This window comes from Equus quagga, chromosome 20, assembly GCF_021613505.1.
Source record: "Equus quagga isolate Etosha38 chromosome 20, UCLA_HA_Equagga_1.0, whole genome shotgun sequence".
In the NCBI taxonomy this organism is placed as follows: domain Eukaryota; kingdom Metazoa; phylum Chordata; class Mammalia; order Perissodactyla; family Equidae; genus Equus; species Equus quagga.
Window position 1 is genome coordinate 11,998,669 of NC_060286.1, and position 19,522 is coordinate 12,018,190.

At 39.3% G+C, this 19,522-nt stretch overlaps 1 protein-coding gene across 4 annotated transcripts in view; it reads left to right on the top strand.

Annotated features, from left to right (window-relative positions):
- The first annotated feature begins 934 nt into the window (after positions 1 to 934).
- LOC124230929 (gephyrin) overlaps positions 935 to 19,522 on the top strand; it is a 575,937-nt gene continuing 557,349 nt past the window's right edge. For all 4 annotated transcript variants that reach the window (XM_046647482.1, XM_046647483.1, XM_046647484.1 and 1 more), the window contains exon 1: positions 935 to 1,050. In XM_046647482.1, the coding sequence (XP_046503438.1) occupies positions 987 to 1,050 (64 nt within the window). In that variant the 5' untranslated portion in view covers positions 935 to 986. The remainder of the gene's footprint in view (positions 1,051 to 19,522) is intronic.

Here is a 19,522-nt window from a genome sequence, read left to right on the forward strand (position 1 = left end):
AGGTAGGTACAGACTTGGAGAAGGGATCCCGAAGCACCGGAGGGGCGGAAACCCTCCGGCAGGGCGAGCCGACCGAGGAAACAATCGGGAAGACGAAGCGGACAGGATGCCTCCTTCTTCGCCCACGGCGGCCTCGCTGTCACAGCACCCGCGCTGCTGCCACCCACACAGCTTTCTAAGCTACCTCCAGGTCCCATGGCACCTGCAGGGGGTCGGCCGGCCGCTCCTGAAAGCTGCGAGGAGAGGCTACGTACGCTGAGCCCTCCTCTCGTCCCCTCGGAGAGCGGCTCGCCGGCCTCGAGAGCCGGCCCAAGGCGCCGACGACCGACGAGGAGCCCGGCTCGGCAGGGGATTGCTTCTGTCTGGGCCTGGCGGAGGCTGCGTTCGGGTCTCGCGCGCGCCCGTTCCCCGTTCTCTCGGCCAATCGGACGCTACTCGCGCGCCCAGCAGCGTTCTTCGGCCCTCCTCGGGCTGGGCGGGCTCCTCCGCGCTGCCCGTACTCCGCAACCGAGCTCGCACTCCTCTCACTCTCCACGAGTTCCACGCCTCGCGGAGTGGCTCCGCCCCTTCCTGAGCCCGCCCCCGCAGCCGCCGGAACGTGTGCTCTCCTTTCCCCGCAGGCTCCTGCCGTCTAGCCGTCCTGGGTCCCCTGCTCCGCAGAGCAGCCGCGTCTCTCCAGCCTCCCTCAGCCGCCCCCGCGCGCTCTCCTGGTGCGGCCTCCGCGTCCACTCCTCGCAGCTCTCTGCCTCCGACCGGGACTCGGGGTCGCGCGCCCTGACTCCACCTCCTCCCGCGGACTCGCGCACTCCCGGCCCGGCCTCTCCCGGCTCAGGCCTCCGAGCGCCCGGCCGCCCGCCCCCCTGTCCCGCTCGCCTGCCGCTCCCCGGGCGCTCTCGCGCTCTCCGAGGCGAGCGCGCTCCCGGCCCGCGCGCTCCGGGCTCCGGCTTCTCCCGGCTCTTGTCAGTGCGGTGACTGCGCTGGGAAACATGGCGACCGAGGGAATGATCCTCACTAACCACGACCATCAAATCCGCGTCGGAGTCCTCACAGGTAACTGGGGAAGGAGATCCGGGACCGCCGCGGCCGCTGTCGCCGACTTACCTCAGGCTTCTCGCCTGTGGTGACCCTTCTCTGCGGCCCCGGGAGGAGGGATGGCTGAGGAGGGGACGGGGGAGGGCGTTTTACAACCGCCGAAAGCTGCTGGAGGTTGGGGTGTTCCCGCGGAGACCCCGGGAGCTGGGGCCGGCTCCGTGGGATGTCAGGCCCCGATGCCTTCGTAGCCGAAGTCTCTGGACCCCGGGGACCGAGGGGCCGGTGCGACTGGCGCTGCGGGGCTCCTGCTGCCGGCGCAGGCGGCGGGATCCCGGCTCCGCAGTCTGAAGCCCTCGGCGGCCCGCGCGCTTCCTCGGCTGGTGCCCGTCCGAGAGGTGGAATCCCACTCCCCCCCGCGCCGCCCTAGCTGTGCTTGCCCCGGGCATTGGCCGGACTCGACGCAGGTGTCCATCCGGCGAAACTCTGCTCCGCTCCCGGCTGCTTCTCGCGAGCCAGGCATCCCCTTAGCCGCCCATGGGACACCCCTCGTCTCCCCCGGGAGGTGGGGGATCGGCTTGCACCCGGACCTCGGAAAGTGCATTCCACCTTCCCCAGCAAAGGGCCCTCTGCCTGCATCTTCCTTTCCTTAGAGTGACAGGCTGCAGCCTGCTGCCAGGGATCCAGCCTTTTGGACTTGAGAGGGAAGGATTCCCCCACTCGGGCTCCTCTGTCCCCCTCCCTTCTGGGAACCCCCCTCCGGATGGTCCCGAGGCTTGCGAGGAGCGCACTTTCCCGGGTCTCGTTTCCCTCCCTCGCGGAAGCCGTGTGTGCTCTGCATGTCTGATTCCGTTGCGTTGCATTTGTGTAATATTCCTCAGTTTGGCGATAGGCAGTTGCTGCAGGGCATGACTTCCGAGATGAATATTAAGCCGATTTGTAGGGGTCTCTGCTGTGGTTCTGTACTTGGCAACGTTTATGTGTAATTGAGTAGCGAGGAAAGGGTTAAAGAACTATATTTGGCATCTGAGGGCTTAGTTCGGAGTGAAGGAAATCCAAGTTACTGATGTGATTTCGGAAAAAGAATCGAGGTAGACGGGAATCCTCGTGTCTCCCCCCACCACTTCTGTTTAATTTTTTTCCCCTTTTCAAATTGATGGGTTGAGACGGCGCTCGAGAAGGGACTAAATTGAATGAGACTTGCTTTTATTAGGTAGAAAAAAATCTCTGTAGGTAGTTACTGAGTGCAAAGCTTAATTTGGCTGCCGAATTATATGAAAAGGGGTTATCCGGGGAGATACCGCTTCCTCTTTTAAGTAAACGGGTTGCCTTTCCCTGGTAGTCTTTCCAGATGTTAATGGTGATTTATTGAATTTTGCTAATCCACAGACCCTGGGGTACAGAAACTAGTCTAAACCAGTTGCAGGGAAGGGAACCCCCAAATCAGAAGATGCTCTGTTCTCTTCTTTTGGTGCTGAAACTGTCTTGTGCGAAGATTCAGTTATATCTCAGAATTCTTAGAGTTGGCATTGCTGATTTTAAAGAATCTAATCGGGGGATGTAAAAGTGTATACCCCATATCAGCCATCGACTTGCACTTGAAATTGTAGCCGTGGTTTGAAAATTAGTAGAGTAGTAAGAGTGAAGCTTAATGAAAGCCAAAGTATGTCAGCTGTGCATGGAAATGAAAGGTCATAGATGTTTTAAAGTTAAATCATAAGAGTTTTTTTTTTTGTTTATTTAAGCTTTCCCTAATAGTTTTATGTAGTGAATTATCTTATCTGGGTCAAATAGATAGGTGTTCTACAGAATGCTTTGAAAGATGCAGCCCTTATCTGTATCCGTACAGTCGGATAGTGATAACAAGGATTATGCAAACAGCTACAGAAACAATGTATGTAATTATTGTGTTAAAACTAAGTAAATACTCGTGTTTGGGGGCTAAATGTAAAAGCAATTCCATATTCAGCTGGATTAGGAGTAAATGTGGTTATCTGAAGAGAGAATTTAGTACATTTACCAGAAATTAAAGAAACTGGCATTTTTAAGGCAAGTTCAAAGTCACTGGCAACCTTATAAATGAATATGCTGTTGAGGATGAGACTCTTGAGCAGAATAAAAACGTAAAGCAAAGGCCTTGAAAAGCTGAGGTGGGATCGATAAGTGGCAGAGGCAAAATGTCAAGGTGAGAGGATAACTTTGGCAGTGAAATTAAAGATAATCTGGAGAAGCTGTCTCATGAGAATGAGGCACAGTAGTTTAGGAGTAAGTCTAGGGTAAGGAATAAGAATGTAGCTGAAGGAATGAAAAGGAAGTTGCAAGTTTGGGAGAAGTGGTAACAGAGGACAGTAGGATTTGATGATAAAATGGATATGTAAACTTGGAAATAAGTAAGGTTTTTTTCTTGAAAAGTTATTGATACAAATATTGTCTACTATGGTGGAGGCTGGAAAGGGGGAAGAATCAGAGGAAGGGGCACCAGCCTGCAGTCTGCAAATAGTGGATTTTATTACAGATAGCTAATATTTGTGGTCTTGACAGTCCATGTAATTTTGCGCCAAAAAAACCCCCTACAAAAATGAAACTGTGTGTGCAGTTTTGTCTTGTAGAAGAACTTCAAGTGCTGCAGTTTTATTATGTAAAATTATTCTTTACTGAATTTAAGTGCTTTGATTTCATACTTAAGAAAATTGAGTTGAGGCCACACTTAAAACTGATTTTATGAGTTATAATTTGTGCCTCTCTTAAAGGTGTTGGGCTTGTTTTATAAAATATCCTTGTGTGCTTCATAATAGTGATTTTAAGTATTTTATCTAAATCTCTTTTATAGAGGTGGTGGAAAGTGTTGTCTACCCATGCACACATTTTACAGTCTTTGACTTCTTTTTGACATTTTTGATTATTTGTTGAAAGATAATATTTATACTTTGAAACTTTTCATCTTCTGTATGTTTTTGTAATCCTTATCTCAGCTATGAATTTGGCAAATATGGTATTCAGTCTATGGAGACTTCTTATCAAGTGAATTAACTATTAGAATTTTGAACAAATAATGGTAGAAAGGAAAATATTTAGTAATGGCATTTCTTTTTTTGCTTGACTATCTTGAATCATTTAAGACGTGGAAATCAGATTATGATAATTAATGTAACATGGATATTTTAGTTATACTAATTTTTTATCAGGAAAATTGGAAACAGTTATGTATATAAAAATAGTTTATCATGGAAACATGTTATGTTGAACATTATTGTCCATCTCTAAGAACAATATCTTTATTAGTAACTGTCTTACGTTGATTTGCCAGAAATGAAGGTTATATGGTTTTTGGTGACCTAAGATCTAGTTTTTAATATATCTTTTTCTAATGTTCTCTACTTCTATTGCTATTTATAACAGAAACTAAAAATAATGTGATGATTAATAACACAAGGCAAACAAGTATCTGCTGCTTTGAAACTAGAAACAAGATGTGGGGCAGATGTAGGATTTTTTTTCTTTGATAGCCTTAGTAGTAGTTACACTTGTAGTCACTCTTCACAATTACATAGCAGTCTCACTATATTTCAGAGGTGTCAGTTTTCACCTACTTTTTTCCATTTCTAAAGAAGCTGTTTATTTAGCGAGCACACTAGTTCTACCACTATAAAAGCTCCACAGAAATATCGGGAAAATAATGAATACATGTATGTATGTAATCTAGAATAAGATAGATTTTGTTTCATTGGCTATTTAATATCATATTAATTTTCCACTGTTAATGTTTGGTACCAAAGCACTTAGCTACCTGTTATCTGTTATCTTATCTGTTACCTAAATTTTCACTAACAGGGGCCCGCCAGGTGGTTCAGCGGTTAAGTTGGCACCTTCCGCTTTGGTGGCCTTGGGGGTCTGCCGGTTCGGATCCCGGGTGCGGACATGGCACCACTCATCAAGCCATGCTGTGGTAGGCATCCCACATATAAAAAAGGTAGAGGAAGATGGGCACGGATGTTAGCTCAAGGCCAGTCTTCCTCAGCAAAAAGAGGAGGATTGGCAGATGTTAGCTCAGGGCTGATCTTCCTCAAAAAAAAAAAAAGTTTTTTCACTAACAGTGGGATGGATGAGAAAAAGATGCAAATTTTTAGGAAAGGGCATTTTCAAATCATATTTCTGCTCTGGTAATATACATTTTTATTGCACTAAGTTGTAAATTTGTAACCAGCAAGAGATAGTAGAACAAATATAAGACTAGATTGTAGAGATAAAAGACTAATTGTAAACTAGAACATCAAACTATTAGTTACTAATGTAGGGAATATTTGTCATTCATAATATTAAATAACGAAGTTCTAAGGCAAGGAGATGATAATCATATAACTCTGGAATTGTTCAAGCATTTATTTTTTCGTTCCTCAAGCTTTTTCTCATACATTATAACTGTCAACATTATTTTCTGAAAAGCCTCCTTATTGATAAGGATATATAAATATATCTTTATTTTGAGAATAGATGTTGTCATTAAGCAGGCAAATCACTATTGCAAACAAAACTAAATCCTACCACGTGGAATTGTCTGTTCTGGCAAACATACCGATATTGATCTACATGACGTTAGAAAGAAACCTGTTCCTCAAACTAGGTCATTCTTTCATGAATTTTTGGTCGGAAGCAATATATTAGAGAATTAAATGTTTAGTTAAAGTAGGAAATCAATAAATTTCTAATGAATACACTTAATACTATCATCACTGGCCAAAGACTTCATAGACTATTCATACATAGGTTGTTATAAATTGAGTTTTAACTATATTAAAAACACACATGACTATTTGACTAACTGAGGTATATGGTAGAGAATCAGCAGTATGTTATTGGGGAAGTAATGATGAATAAGAGTCTGTTTTTACTGTTATAGGTGATTCCTGGTTAAATTGAATAAGGTGCTTTTTTGAAACAGTGAGTAAAATAGATAAAATCTATACTTTGCTCCTGTAAATAGGATTGAAGAACAATGAAGCATATTTGGAGTTTGAGATGTTAAGAAAAGAGATCATAAAAAAGAAAGTAATAAAACCACAGGGATTTCTTCCTTCACACCTGGGCAGAGAAGATAAATACCAAGGAAGGAAAAAAGATTATTTAACCTGCTTAAAAGTAATTGAGACTGTAATTAATATGAATAGCATGCAATCTTACTTAATTTTTGAGCAACCTCCCCAGAAGCCAATGTCTAATAAAGTATTGTCATGTAACAGTTCTGTCCAGGTTGTTTAATGAGTTCATAAGCAAATTTAGTTAATTTTAACTAAGTAGCACTTCTTAAATTTTGTAACTAGAATAAACAATTTTAACAACTTTTACAGTAGTTTTGCCACTAAGTGTTCATTTTGAAAGAATGGAATTAAATTTACCATGCTTTAAAAAAATTTACTAATTTGAAAAATAAAAAAGCAAGGAAATGACGCCTGGTGAAGGGAGCGTTATGCAATTTGTGCCCTGCTTCTCAAATTGGGGCAGATGACATTGTGTCAAGGGATACCCTAAGGATTCTAAGCCTTAGAATCTAAGCTGTGGGAACAAAATTGAAGTATCAATTTTACTTGAGAGTATGTAATTTAAACCACTTTAATATTAAGATAAGTGTAAGTAAATTAGGCTCAGAGTGTAGAATTTGCATAAACTTTTAAGATAAAATCACAAACTTCAAAGAAATTTCAAGTGAACCCATTATATAACTAGATTTCATCATTCTTTTCTGTTATTGGTACTTTGGTGAAAAAAATTTAAGGAACACTGGGTCATAGAAAGAACACTGTGGGCTGGCCTGGTGGCACAGTGGTTGAGTTTGCATATTCTGCTTCGGCAGCCTGGGGTTTGCTGGATCAGATACCAGGTGAGGACCTACGCACTGCTTGGCAAGCCATTTTGTGGCAGGAGTCCCACATATAAAGTAGAGGAAGATGGACATGGATGTTAGCCCAGGGCAGTCTTCCTCAGCAAAAAGAGGAGGATTGGTGGCAGATGTTAGCTCAGGGCCAGTATTTCTCAAAAAAAAAAAAAGAAAGAAAGAACACTAGAAGACCCATTTTCTAATGCTAGTCTAGCCATAAAGTTTTGTAACCTTGAGCAATATTGTTTAACTCTTTTTCTCTCTCACCTTTTCTCACCACTAACATGAAGGAATCATTCTCTAATATCACTTAAGTTCTCATTGCAATGTATGTTTCTGTCCTTCAGCATCTTGACTAGATAGAAAGAGAAACATATCAGGCTTAGTTAATTTTTTTGTCTTTATAATGGGAATGATTATGGGGGAGGGGTAGATTATGCATAAAAAATGCAAGAGAATGAGAAATGGAAGAAAAGATAAACATTTTAGAGATTAGGTCCTGTCAGTATAAACTAAAGGAAAAATAGTCACTTTTTTTTTTAAAGAAATTTTTGGCGTTAAGCCTCATTCTGTTACCAGTAGTTTCAGTCTTACACTTAGTTTCAGACTCAGCTCAAGCCTCACTTCCTCAACAAATTCTTTCCTAGGAATTATTCTCTACCATGATATCTTTCTTTGTTTTCCTACAGTGTTTATAGATATTGTCTATACCCTGTAATCATGTCCATTTGAGAGGCTGCAAGGTGTAGTTTTAAAAAGAAAAGGACTTCAGAGTCAAGCAGACTTGAACTTCAGAGCCTTATTTGCTCTTTATTTTGGGAAGTCATTTCACCTCTGTGAATTTCAGTTTCTTTCTCAAAAATGAAGGTGGCAATACTTCCTTCACAGAGTTGAAAGAAGTGAGATAATGTATGTGAAAATGCCTACTATGTATGTCTAACTTGGAGTATGTTAGTCAATCTTTACCTCCTTTCCTTTCCATATGTTGTTTTGGAACAGTTTGCTAACAGCTCCACGTATAAACATCCTATCCAAAGTAGATTTTAAAGTTCTTGAAACAGGTGATCCTGTTCTTCTTTTGTGCCCTTTGTCATCACACCTGTTAATGAAGTCATTGCATAGAAGATGTTTATTAAAAAGAATTGGGTGGCACATTTATATAGTAGCTTAGGAAGCAGCTACCCAGAAACATTTAGGTAAACCAGAATTTCACTATTATTATTAAAAAGATAGTTCAGGGTAGATAGAGTGGCGTTTAGTATTTCTCTGTATATTTATTATTGGTAATAGGATAATATTAATAATGTGTATTTGAGATATACTATCAAATTTACTGTATTGCTTCTTATTTGATGGGCATAGTCTGTATGAGGAGTATTTTAGAGTAATCTTTAAAAATGTCATCTTAAAAAATGGAAATTTGAAATTACGGGTAAAAGAAATTCTGAAAATGCTGTTATTTTGAAGGTTAATTCTGATGGGCAAAATAGCAAAATAGTGTAAAATAGGAATCAAAAGTTCTACTTTTTCTACCACTTTCAAGACACTTAACCACATTTTACCTCAGTTTCTTTAGCTTTGAATGCGGGTAATTCGCTTCTCTTCTAGAATTAATGTGAGGAACAAAAGAAATAATATATTCAATATTCAACACTTACTATGCTAACGTGAGGGATACACTAGTGAATGAGACAGACATAAGTACTTAACCTCTTGGAGCTTATAGTTTAGTACTAATGTGTACACAATATTTAGTTGTATATTGACAAATTTATGCTTCATTTCTGTTGCATTTCAAGGAATAAAATGCTTCTATGTTTTATTTTTGATGTAGATAACTTAAGTATAAGCACCAAAACTGTTTTCACATCAATCCATTTTTGACACAAATTTTTAAACCATTTCACATTTCTTTTTTTCTAAGATAGAAGATATTGAATGTAATTTAATTATTTTTTCTTCAGTCAGATTTAAGTAATTATAGCTAACATTTTTTGGGCCTATATATAGGCATAAATATGTCCTATTTGTGTTAAGCACTTTGCACATGGTATTTAGTCCTTACATATTATTCCTCTTATACTGCCTGAGAAGTAGAGAGGTTAAATAACTTGCTCAGGATTACACTGGTGGCAGTGCCAGAATTCAAGCACAGGTCTGACTGTACTCTTAGCAATTATATTTCTGTATTCTATTCTGAATGTCTGTTGTTTTAGTATAGTTCTCTACTATATTTGCTTTTCTTTTTTTTATTGCAGTTTTTTTTTTTTTGAGGAAGATTAGACCTGAGCTAACATCTGCTGCCAATCCTGCTCTTTTTGCTGAGGAAGACTGGCCCTGAGCTAACATCTGTGCCCATCTTCCTCTACTTTATATGTGGGACGCCTGCCACAGCATGGCTTGCCAATCAGTGCGTAGGTCCTCACCCGGGATCTGATCCGGTGAACCCTGGGCCAAGAAAGCAGAACATGTGAGCTTAACCACTGTACCACTGGGCTGGCCCCTGTATTTGCTTTTCTATTGTGACTTTACACACTTGCTCTTTCCCTTCCAATTTCTAATCTACTGTATCCTTGGGAAGCACATAAACAACCTTGCTAAGAATTATATATGATATCACAGACTTGAAGTGAGGTCTAAAGAATAAGTATTTTCATCCTTGGGTTTAGGGCATCAGAGGTTGAATGGGTATTACTACAAGACCCAAAGGGGTTTACTTGTTTCTTGATCTTGAGATTTCAAGATCATGGCTAATTGTGTCCTCCTGGTGCTGAAAATGTTAATAAAAATACAGACATGGGCTGGCCCATGGCGCAGCGGTTAAGTTCACAGGTTCTACTTCTCGGCGGCCCGGGGTTTGCCAGTTCGGATCCCGGGTGTGGATATGGCACCGCTTGGCCAAAAGCCATGCTGTGGTAGGCGTCCCGCGTATAAAGTAGAGGAAGATGGGCATGGATGTTAGCTCAGGGCTAGTCTTCCTTAAAAAAAAGAGAAGAAAAAAAAATACAGAAGCTTGTGAAAGGAAGAGAGCAAATACAATCTGAGTGCTAAGTAGAAATGAAATGTTTCCTTTAAATCTCTATGTACTGTGAAGTTCTTTTTTAAAAACATTAAGAAGACAGTGCCCTTGAAATGAATATTCTTTAAAGTCTAATTCAGGTTAAGAACTTTGGCTGTCTTGGAAACAAGAAATTGAATACAGTAAATACTGTTGTCAGAGATAAAAAAGATAAACCATTATAAAAATGTGGTCACTTTTCCCCTTTCCGTTGAGAGTCAATACTGAACATTTTGATTCTAATGCAAATTTAAAAAATTATGCTTTGATAAAATTAATATTCACACAATAGAAGTTACATTTGAATTTAGTTTCAAGTGGAAAACCTCCTAAATTCTTATGTTTTTAGTTTAAAAAACTTATTAGAGTATATTTGTACATTGTAAAAAAAAAAAAAGGTAACAATACAGAAAGGTAAAGTGTGAAAATAAGCCCCGCCACCTTATTTCCCCAGTCTCTAAGATTTTTGTTTTTGTTTATTCTTCTGTATGCAAGCATATATTTAAATATGCACATATGGAATCATACATTACATCAGAGTTTGGAAATTGACAGACCACTGGTCATAACTGACCAGTACACGTTTCATTAGACCCAAACTGTGTTGTTAGAAGAAAATATGTTTCTAGGCCAGCCAGGGCTCAGTGGTTAAATTTGCATGCTCCGATGAGGCGGCCCAGGGTTTCGCCGGTTAGGATCCTGGGCACAGACACAGCACTGCTCGTCAGGCCACGTTGAGGCAGTATCCCACATGCCATAACTAGAATGACCTGCGACTAAGATATACAACTATGTACTGGGGGGATTTGAGGAGATAAAGCAGGAAAAAAAAAAAAGATTGGCAACAGTTGTTAGCTCAGGTGCCAATCTTTAAAAAAAAAAAGAAAAGAAAATATGTTTCTAACATTAAAAAAAGATATATTTCATATCAGCCAATAGTTTTAGCTTTTTAAGATTCAGCAACACTGCAGCCTGTTTCTCACATGAGGATAGTTAGAATGGCTGTCCCCTTGAGATAGGGCGTGTATTCTCTAGTTTCCCACACTTCCCACTTAACTTGTTTATGGTATCTGTCTGCCCCTGCAGGCATTTGAGTTTATGATCTTTAATCATACACAGTATTCTGCACCTCCCTCTCTCTCCAGCATATCTTGGACATCTTTTCATACTAGTGAAAATAATGTGAGTTAACCTTACTGAGAGCTTAACACATGTAAAATTCTTACCTAGAGCCTGTTATACAGCCTGCTATACTTCATTTAATCATCATAATAGTATCACCATTTTACACACGAGGAAATTGTAACAGAGATAAAGTAATTTGCTCAAATTACTGCAATAAGAGGCCAAGCTGATAAAGGGGCCAGGCTGCGATTGAACCCATGTAGTCTTTTCCTCGAGTGTGAACTCTTAACCAGTACATTATACTCCTTGGCATGTAACAATTAGTTTATATAGATATACATCTTTCTTTTTCTTTTTTTTAAAGGTTGGCCTTGAGCTAACGTCTGTTGCCAATCTTTTTTTTTTTTCTCTTCTTCTCCCCACAGCCCCCCAGTACATAGTTAGTTATTCTAGTTGTAGGCTGTTCTAGTTCTGCTGCCTCAGCAAGCCTTCATGAGTGGTGCTAGGTCCATACACAGGATCTGAACCGGTGAAACCCTGGGCTGCCGAAGTGGAGCTTGCAAACTCAACCACTCGGCCATGGGGCCAGCCCCACATCTTTCTTTTTAATAGCTCTATTATAGTCCGTCATAGGTTATGCTGTATATAATCAGTCTTCATTTGATAGACATTGAAGTTTCTAATTGTCACTGTGACAAATGTTGTAGATAATAACATTGTACATTTATCATTGCATATCTGTGAGTTTTTTTTAAATATAAGATTTATTACTATAAGTTGAATTTTTGGGTCAGTGGTATATGAATTTTAAAATTTTGGTGGAAATTAAAAACTTGCCTTCTAAAAAGGATATAATGATTGTAATTAATATTTTTCACCTTCATTTGGTTATCTTTTTTCCTCTCTCTCTCTTTTTTTTCTTTGGTGAGGAAGATTGGTCCTGAGCTAACATCTGTTGCCAATCTTCCTCTTTTTGCTTGAGGAAGATTGTCTTGAGCTAACATCTGTGCCAATCTTCCTCTATTTTATGTGGGATGCCACCATAGCATGACTTGACAAATGGTGCTAGATCCATGCCTGGGATCTGAACCTGTGAACCCTGGGCCATGGAAGTGGAGCACGTCAACTTAACCACTATGCCACCAGGCTGGCCCCTGGTATTATCTTTTTAATCTTTATAAGTTCTTTTGAGCTATATCTCTTTCTTGAGTTATATATGTGAATTAGGACCTTTTTATTGCAAATGACAGATACCCAGCTGAAAATTAGTTTAAGTGAAAAGGGGAAGTTATTAACTTATGTAGCCACAGAGTATAGAGGAGGAACTGACTTTAGGGACTCAATCAGTACAATCAGGGAATTAATGTAATCACAGAGTCTAGTCTCCATTTCAGTGGTTTGTTTGTTTCTCTGAGTATGTTGCAGGCTGACTTCCTTAAAGTAGCCAGAATTGGGGGGGGAGGGGTAGATTATGAGATTATAAAAATAGATAATTTCAGTCTTTCCCCTTGCCAACTAGTGAGTCCAGAGGAAAGATTTTCTTTCTCATGGCATTTGTATATGAAATTCCATGATGCTCCTTCACCTAACTTGGCTCGCGTGTCCATCTTTGGGCCAATCATTTTGACTAGGAGTGTGAGGACTTTGGCCAGGTCTGTATCCACATGTCTGTCTTCGAAGTGGGACACTAAATAGGCAGCCTCACCAGAATCACATGGAGAGTGGAAAGGGAAGCCTTCAAAAGAGAAGTTTCTGCCGTTAGAAGGGAAGAAGTATGCTGGGCAGACAACTCTTTTGTTAGAGGTTCCCTGAAGTCTTAATGTCTTTTTTCCCCTAAGAATATAGTTTATTACATCAGTCCCATATTCTCTTTCTCCTTCTTCTTCTGTGAAAATAGTCCTGTGGCAGTTAGTTCTAAATTAGAACTGGAGCAAGTTAAGATGTAAGAATTAATGGGTTAAGCTCAGGGCCATCTAATATCAACAGTGGTTAATTTATATATCAGGAGCACTCACAATGATTGCCTTCCACTTTTTCATACTCTACATAAGAATGGTTATCTAAGGACTTTTTAGAAGTAGTATACATGTAATAGAGAGTAAGGTTTTGCTAGCTTTTACGACAGCCTTTTTATGTTGCTTTATTTTAACTTTATGGTCAGCTATGCGTCTTTAGTCTTTTTTGCTACAAACGATCTCTCCCAGTGTTTTCTGAATTTTGTTCTACCAACAGTTCTCTGCAAGATGTTATAATAGGTATGATATGAACAGGTTTTTATGTGGTGAAATAAATTTGGAAAGTGCCATATAATATATCCCTCTTTTTGGAGGTTCACAGTATATTAAAGCATATTAGCATATTAAAGATGTGAGTAATATTACAGTTGTGAGTCCTGTTGAACTTTATTTAGTGTAGTATTTCTACAACATTTTGAGAAAGAAACACTTTTTCAAGACACCCAGAGTTCTATTCAACACCTCTTTGGGAAATAGTAGTTTTTCCCCCTGCAAATGGTCTTTTGGAAGTCTGTGTAAGACATTTATATTTATTCTTTTAGCTTTTTTGCTGTAGAAATAATGGTTTCATGTAATAATCTCTACTGTGAAAATCCTTTTGTTCTGGATTCATGATTAAAATACTATATATTTTTTCCCCCAATCACTTACCACTTCTCTCTTTTTTCTTTTTTTCATATTAAAATATTGGCTGAATATATTATTATCCTATTCAGAAAATCTATGGTAGCAAAGACTAGAAAGACCAATCTTGATTCTGTTACTACTATTTGGGGAAAGAATATTGGATATTTGGATTTTTCTAGTAGTTTAATATTGTTATCTGTAAAAGGTAAAGTTGAGTAGATGCTTTCGAAAATCTTCAGCTCTAAAATCTTATTAATCCCCATATCGGGAACATACCTCATGTTTACCATTCTCTTATTGCTTGTATTCATGTTATCTATGCTCTATTACTGACAGCAAAATTACTGATCTCAAATACCTTCCTTACTTCTAACAGGAAAAATTGCTAGGAAAAGACACTGACATTCATACCAAGTGCAAATGGAAATAAATGTCTGTTACTTCCACTGCATAATATGTACAATTTTATTTCATTCAATATCACGTGCTGTAGAGTGCTCAAATTGCAAAATGCTTAAGATTTAGAATAAAGATTACATGCATGTAAGTGTAACAACTCATTTATACCTTAAAGCTTACAAGAATAATAGTGATTTAGAAGTATTTGTGGTTTTATCTTTTTCTTTTTTAATTTAAATTGTAGTGATATCAGGGATCTGGAGAGCAAAACTTAGTGTTCCCCCTAAAAGGTTCTGATTATTTTGCCATTATATATTTAAAATAATGTATTTAAAATGTTGTAAAGATAAGATATACTTTTAATGAACAATATTATGTTTCAGGCTCATACAGATAGAAGAGTAGGTGGCTCTGGATTAGACTGCCTGGGTTTATACTTAAGTGAAGTTACATTTTTTTTTTTAAGATTTTATTTTTCCTTTTTCTCCCCAAAGTCCCGTGGTACCCAGTTGTATATTTTTAGTTGTGGGTCCTTCTAGTTGTGGCATGTGGGACGCCGCCTCAGCGTGGCTTGGTGCTGTGTCCGTGCCCAGGATTTGAAGCAACGAAACCCTGGGCCGTCTAAGCGGAGTGCGCGAACTTAACCACTCGACCATGGGGCCGGCCCCTGAAGTTAAGTTTTTAAAGTTACTTTACTTGTCTAGACTGCAGTTTTCTCATCCGTAAAATGGAGACTAATACGAATGCCTGCCTTAGAATGTTGTGATAAATGAGAAAATAAATGTAAATGTTTAATGTGTGCCCACATAATAAGTACTCGTTAGATTTTTTTGTGTAGTATAATAAATTTGATAATTATCTTTATAAACATGGTAACAGAAAGCAACCAATACAACTTTTAGATATCTGACTCAGTCATGGTTTATTCCCATGCTGTTTTTCCACTGTTTAATCTTAGTTTAGAAGCATCATTAGTGATCATCACTGTACTGGGGTTCTGCTTGACCTAAATTCTTATTTTGTAGCTTAAATTTTGGGCTGTTAGAGTCAGAAGATGCTATTTATAGTGTAGAAACTAAGGGCAAGAATTTAGGTTTTTGAGGTAGAGGTTGAGATCCGTGAAGAAAACTGCCTCTACATACATGTATGTGAGTATTATAGTTGTGGAGTACTATAGTTATGAAAGTGGAAAAGTTTTAAATGTTATACAAATTGTGCAGTAATGCAGGGTGGTAAAGTGATAGCAAAATAAAACTGTTTACATAGATAATTGTTGATTTGTAGAAGAGAGATTTTTCCTTGGTAGATAAGGAAAATAGTAAACTCCGGGGACAGGGAGCCAAGGCTTGGACTTTATTGTGTTTGGGTTGAAGAAACAATGACTTGGGGCATAAAGCAAAGGAATATTACGTTTAAAAGGGGAGAGATACTTTATGAAATAATCAGATGCCAAAAGAAAATCTGTAGAATTTAGAGCATTGCCAAAGATAATTTTTGGTAGGAAACTTTCAGAATCATTGACTTAGGTTAATGCTGGACTTGGATTTTCCGACTTCCTTCTGCACGTGGGTCTTGTGGAGTGGCATTAAGTTTAAATTGTCAATTATGCAGCATAATGAAACATTCATTCCTTTCTGATTCTTACTGGAATTCAGAAGTGGGTATATCTAATAAATGAGAAACTCGAAATTGAGATTCCCCTGCCCCCATAGTGGGAACTTTTAAGCAGTTAAATAGTTATGGATCTGATTTTATTACTTTGTTGTTTTACTGCCTGTGACTAATATATAAGTCTGACCATAGTTTGACTTGTTAACAAGCAATACAACCCAGTTCAGTATTGTCTTAGTCTGTTTGGGTTGCTGTAATCAAGTACCATAGACTGAGTGGCTTATAAACCACGAAAATTTATTTCTTGCAGTGCTGGAGGCTGGGAAGTCCAAGATCAAGGTACCAGCAGATTTGATGTCCAGTGAGGGCCCACTTCCTGGTTCATAGACAGCTGCCATCTCTTTGTCTCCTCACATGGCTGAAGTGGGGACAGAACTCTCTGGGTCTCTTTTACGAGGATACTAATTCCGTTCATTAGGGCGGATCCCTCACAACTTTATCAGCTCCTGAAGGCTCTGCCTCCAAACACCATCACGCTAGGGGAATAGGTTTCAACATATGAATTTTGGGAGCACACAAAGATGCAGTCTATAGCGAGTATGTACCATGTGATGTACTTTGCATTGTGGTAGGCTAAAGCTACTAAATATTTATAGTGTTGTCCTTTAAATATAAGGAGTTGGTTGTAAAGTAGGTTTATGTTTTAAGTCACTTATGTATTAAAACACTCGCCAAGTACTGTATGACAGGGTTTACCAAACTTTTTCTGTAAAGGGTCAAATAGTAAATGTTTTAGGCTTTGTGGGCTATATGATTTTTGTCGCATCTACTCAGCTCTGCCCTTGTAGCGTGAAAGCAGCCATAGACAATGTGTGAATGAACAAGCATGACTGTGTTCCGATAAAACTTTATTTACAAAAACAGATGGTGGGCCAGAGTTGACCCAAGGATCATGGTTTGCCAATCCATGTTCCAAGACATGGTCTATGTTAGGAAAGTATAATTCCAAGTTACCTGTGTATGAATTGAATTTTATATTAGCTAAAATTTGCATTATAAACCACCACTTAATTTAGTGGTTTAAAACTACTATTTAATGTCTCTCACATTTCTATGAATTAACTCAGTGGTTCTGCTTTAGGTAGCATTGCTTGGGGTTCTGGTATAGCTACAGTCATCTGGAGGCTTGGCTCTGACTCTTGTCCAGGGCTTTAATTCTCCTACAAGTGGGTTTCTCCTCATGGCTGATTCATTAGCCTCATAGTGTGATGGCTGGGTTCCAAGAAGTATTCCAAGAGCAAGCATTGTGATAGGGCGGAAGCAAAAGCTGCCAGGCCAATTAAGGGTTAGGCCTGAAACTGGCACAGCTTCGTTTCTACCATTCTATTGGTCAGAATAATCACAGGCCCGCCCAGAGTCATTGTGAGAAGAGACTGGGAGTACTAGGAAGTATGGTTAATTGGGAGTCATCAAAGTAACAGTCTGTCACAGGATTGTTTTGGTTGCAAGTGATAATTCAAATTGAACTAGCTTTACTAAAGGGGAAATTTGTTATAAGGATAATGGGGTGTCTATCTCACAAAACCTAAATATAAAATGAGGCCTTAGGAATGTTGGACCTGGGGTTTGAAGGACTGTTTCTCAGCTTTGCTTTATTCTGAAAGTAAGCTTCATTTTCTCTTACCACAAACCTGCCTTTTCCACAATGGGAAGAAGAGTGCCATTGATAGCTCCTGTATTGTTTATACCTCCCCCTTTCATTCAGAGAAGGACTATTTTATTTTTTTATTTTTAAACATTTTCTTTTTCCTTTTTCTCCCCAAAGCCCCCGGTACATAGTTGTATGTTTTTTAGTTGTGGATCTTTTAAAGATTGACACCTGAGCTAATAACTGTTGCCCATCTTTTTATTTATTATTTTTAAAATTTTTCTTCTTTTTCTCCCGAAAGCCCCTCAGTACATAGTTGCATATTTTAGTTGTAGGTCATTCTAGTTGTGGCATGTGGGATGCCACCTCAGCGTGGCCTGATGAGCAGTGCCATGTCTGCGTCCAGGATCCGAACTGGCGAAACCCTGGGCCACCGAAGCGGAGTGCGTGAACTTAACCACTCGGCCACGGGGCCGGCCCCAGGACTGACTTTATATTTGCAGTTGTGTTTCTGAAATTTTTGAGGAAGAACTTTGTCCTAGACTAATCATCTGTGATCAGGGCATAGTGGTTATGTTGTACTAACCATGTGGACAGGAGCAGGGTCAGTTAACAGAAAAGCGATGCTGAATGTATAAACCCCAAGTTCACTTGCCTCCTCTCTGTCTATATATTGACATAAAATAATTTTTTCCCCATTACAGGCCCGATTTACTTCTTTCTTCACTTACCTACCTTTGGCTATTTCATTGTTCTACTAGAGAGTAGGCTAAAGTAAGGACTGGAATTAGTTGAGTATCTTGAATATTCATTGTAATCTCTTGCTTTGAGTAGAGGGCAGCAGCGTTTCATATCTACTATTTCACTTTGCCACCATTAACATAGAAGGTGATCTTACTGTGCTGTTACTCATTGATTTCCAGGATTGATTGGCTGATTTGGCTGGCTGAGTGGGTATATCCCTCTGGAAAGGACCCACTTGCATACACGAAAGGAAATAACTATAATACAGAATGAAATAAGAGCTATAATAGAAGTACAAGCAACCTACTGTGGGTGCACAGAGGAAGGAACAATTCATTTTGGCTCAATGGTTGTAGGAAGGATGGTGCTTGGAAGAATGAATAACCCATCCTTAAAAAAGCAAGGAAAGGTAATCTGGCTGTCAGGTTTCTTGGCAGCTAAAGGCGCCACAATGTCTAGGCTAAAGTAGATGAGCTTAAACATAGGTATAGGGACTTCAGGATAAACAGCAGCATGCACTTACCTGATTTTAACTTCCTTCAATTACACTTAGAAGAGCTAACTTAGTTTTGCTGCATTCAGGCCTTAGGTGACTTATATGATAGTTTGAAATTTGAGAATTCGATTTTTTAAATTAAGCAGTTTATCTTAAAGACTCAGATTTTTGGATATAGAAAGAATTTTAAGGATTATCTGTACTAAGCCACTTTAGCAGGTAAAGAAACTAAGACCCAGTTAAATGACTTATTTAAGGTTGCACATTTAAATGATAGAGTTGAAACTCAGGCCAGCTTATTCCTAGTCTTGGGTTTTTAAAAAAATTATACAGTGTATCCTCTGTAGTAAGATTTGTCCCTTGAATTACCTGCTATAACAGTTTTAAAATTTGAGTTGTAACACGCATGCAGTAAAATGCACAAATGTTAATTGTACAGCATGATGAATTTTTCATATGTATAGACCCTTGTAATTACAACCCAGATCAAGATGTAGAACATTTCCAGCGCCCCAGAATCTTCCTTGATTCCTTTTACTAGTCAATATCTACTTCCCCTGGCACCCTCAAGGAATCACTATTTTCATTTTTATCTTCAAAGGTTAATTTTGCCTGTTCTTAAACTTTATATGAATGGAATGACTTCTGTCATTCATTGGTATGTCTATGATATTCATCCGTGTTGTTTTGTGTAGCAATTGTTCATTCTTTTTATTACTATGTGGTATTCTATTGAGTGAGTGGATTGTTATTCTTCTGTTAATGGACATTTGAATTCCTTCTAGTTGTTGACTATTTGAATAAAGCTGTTATGAATATACTCATATATGTCTTTTGATGACTGTATTGTGTCATTTCTAGGTGTAGAATTGCTGGGTGGTTGTTTTCCAAAAAGGTT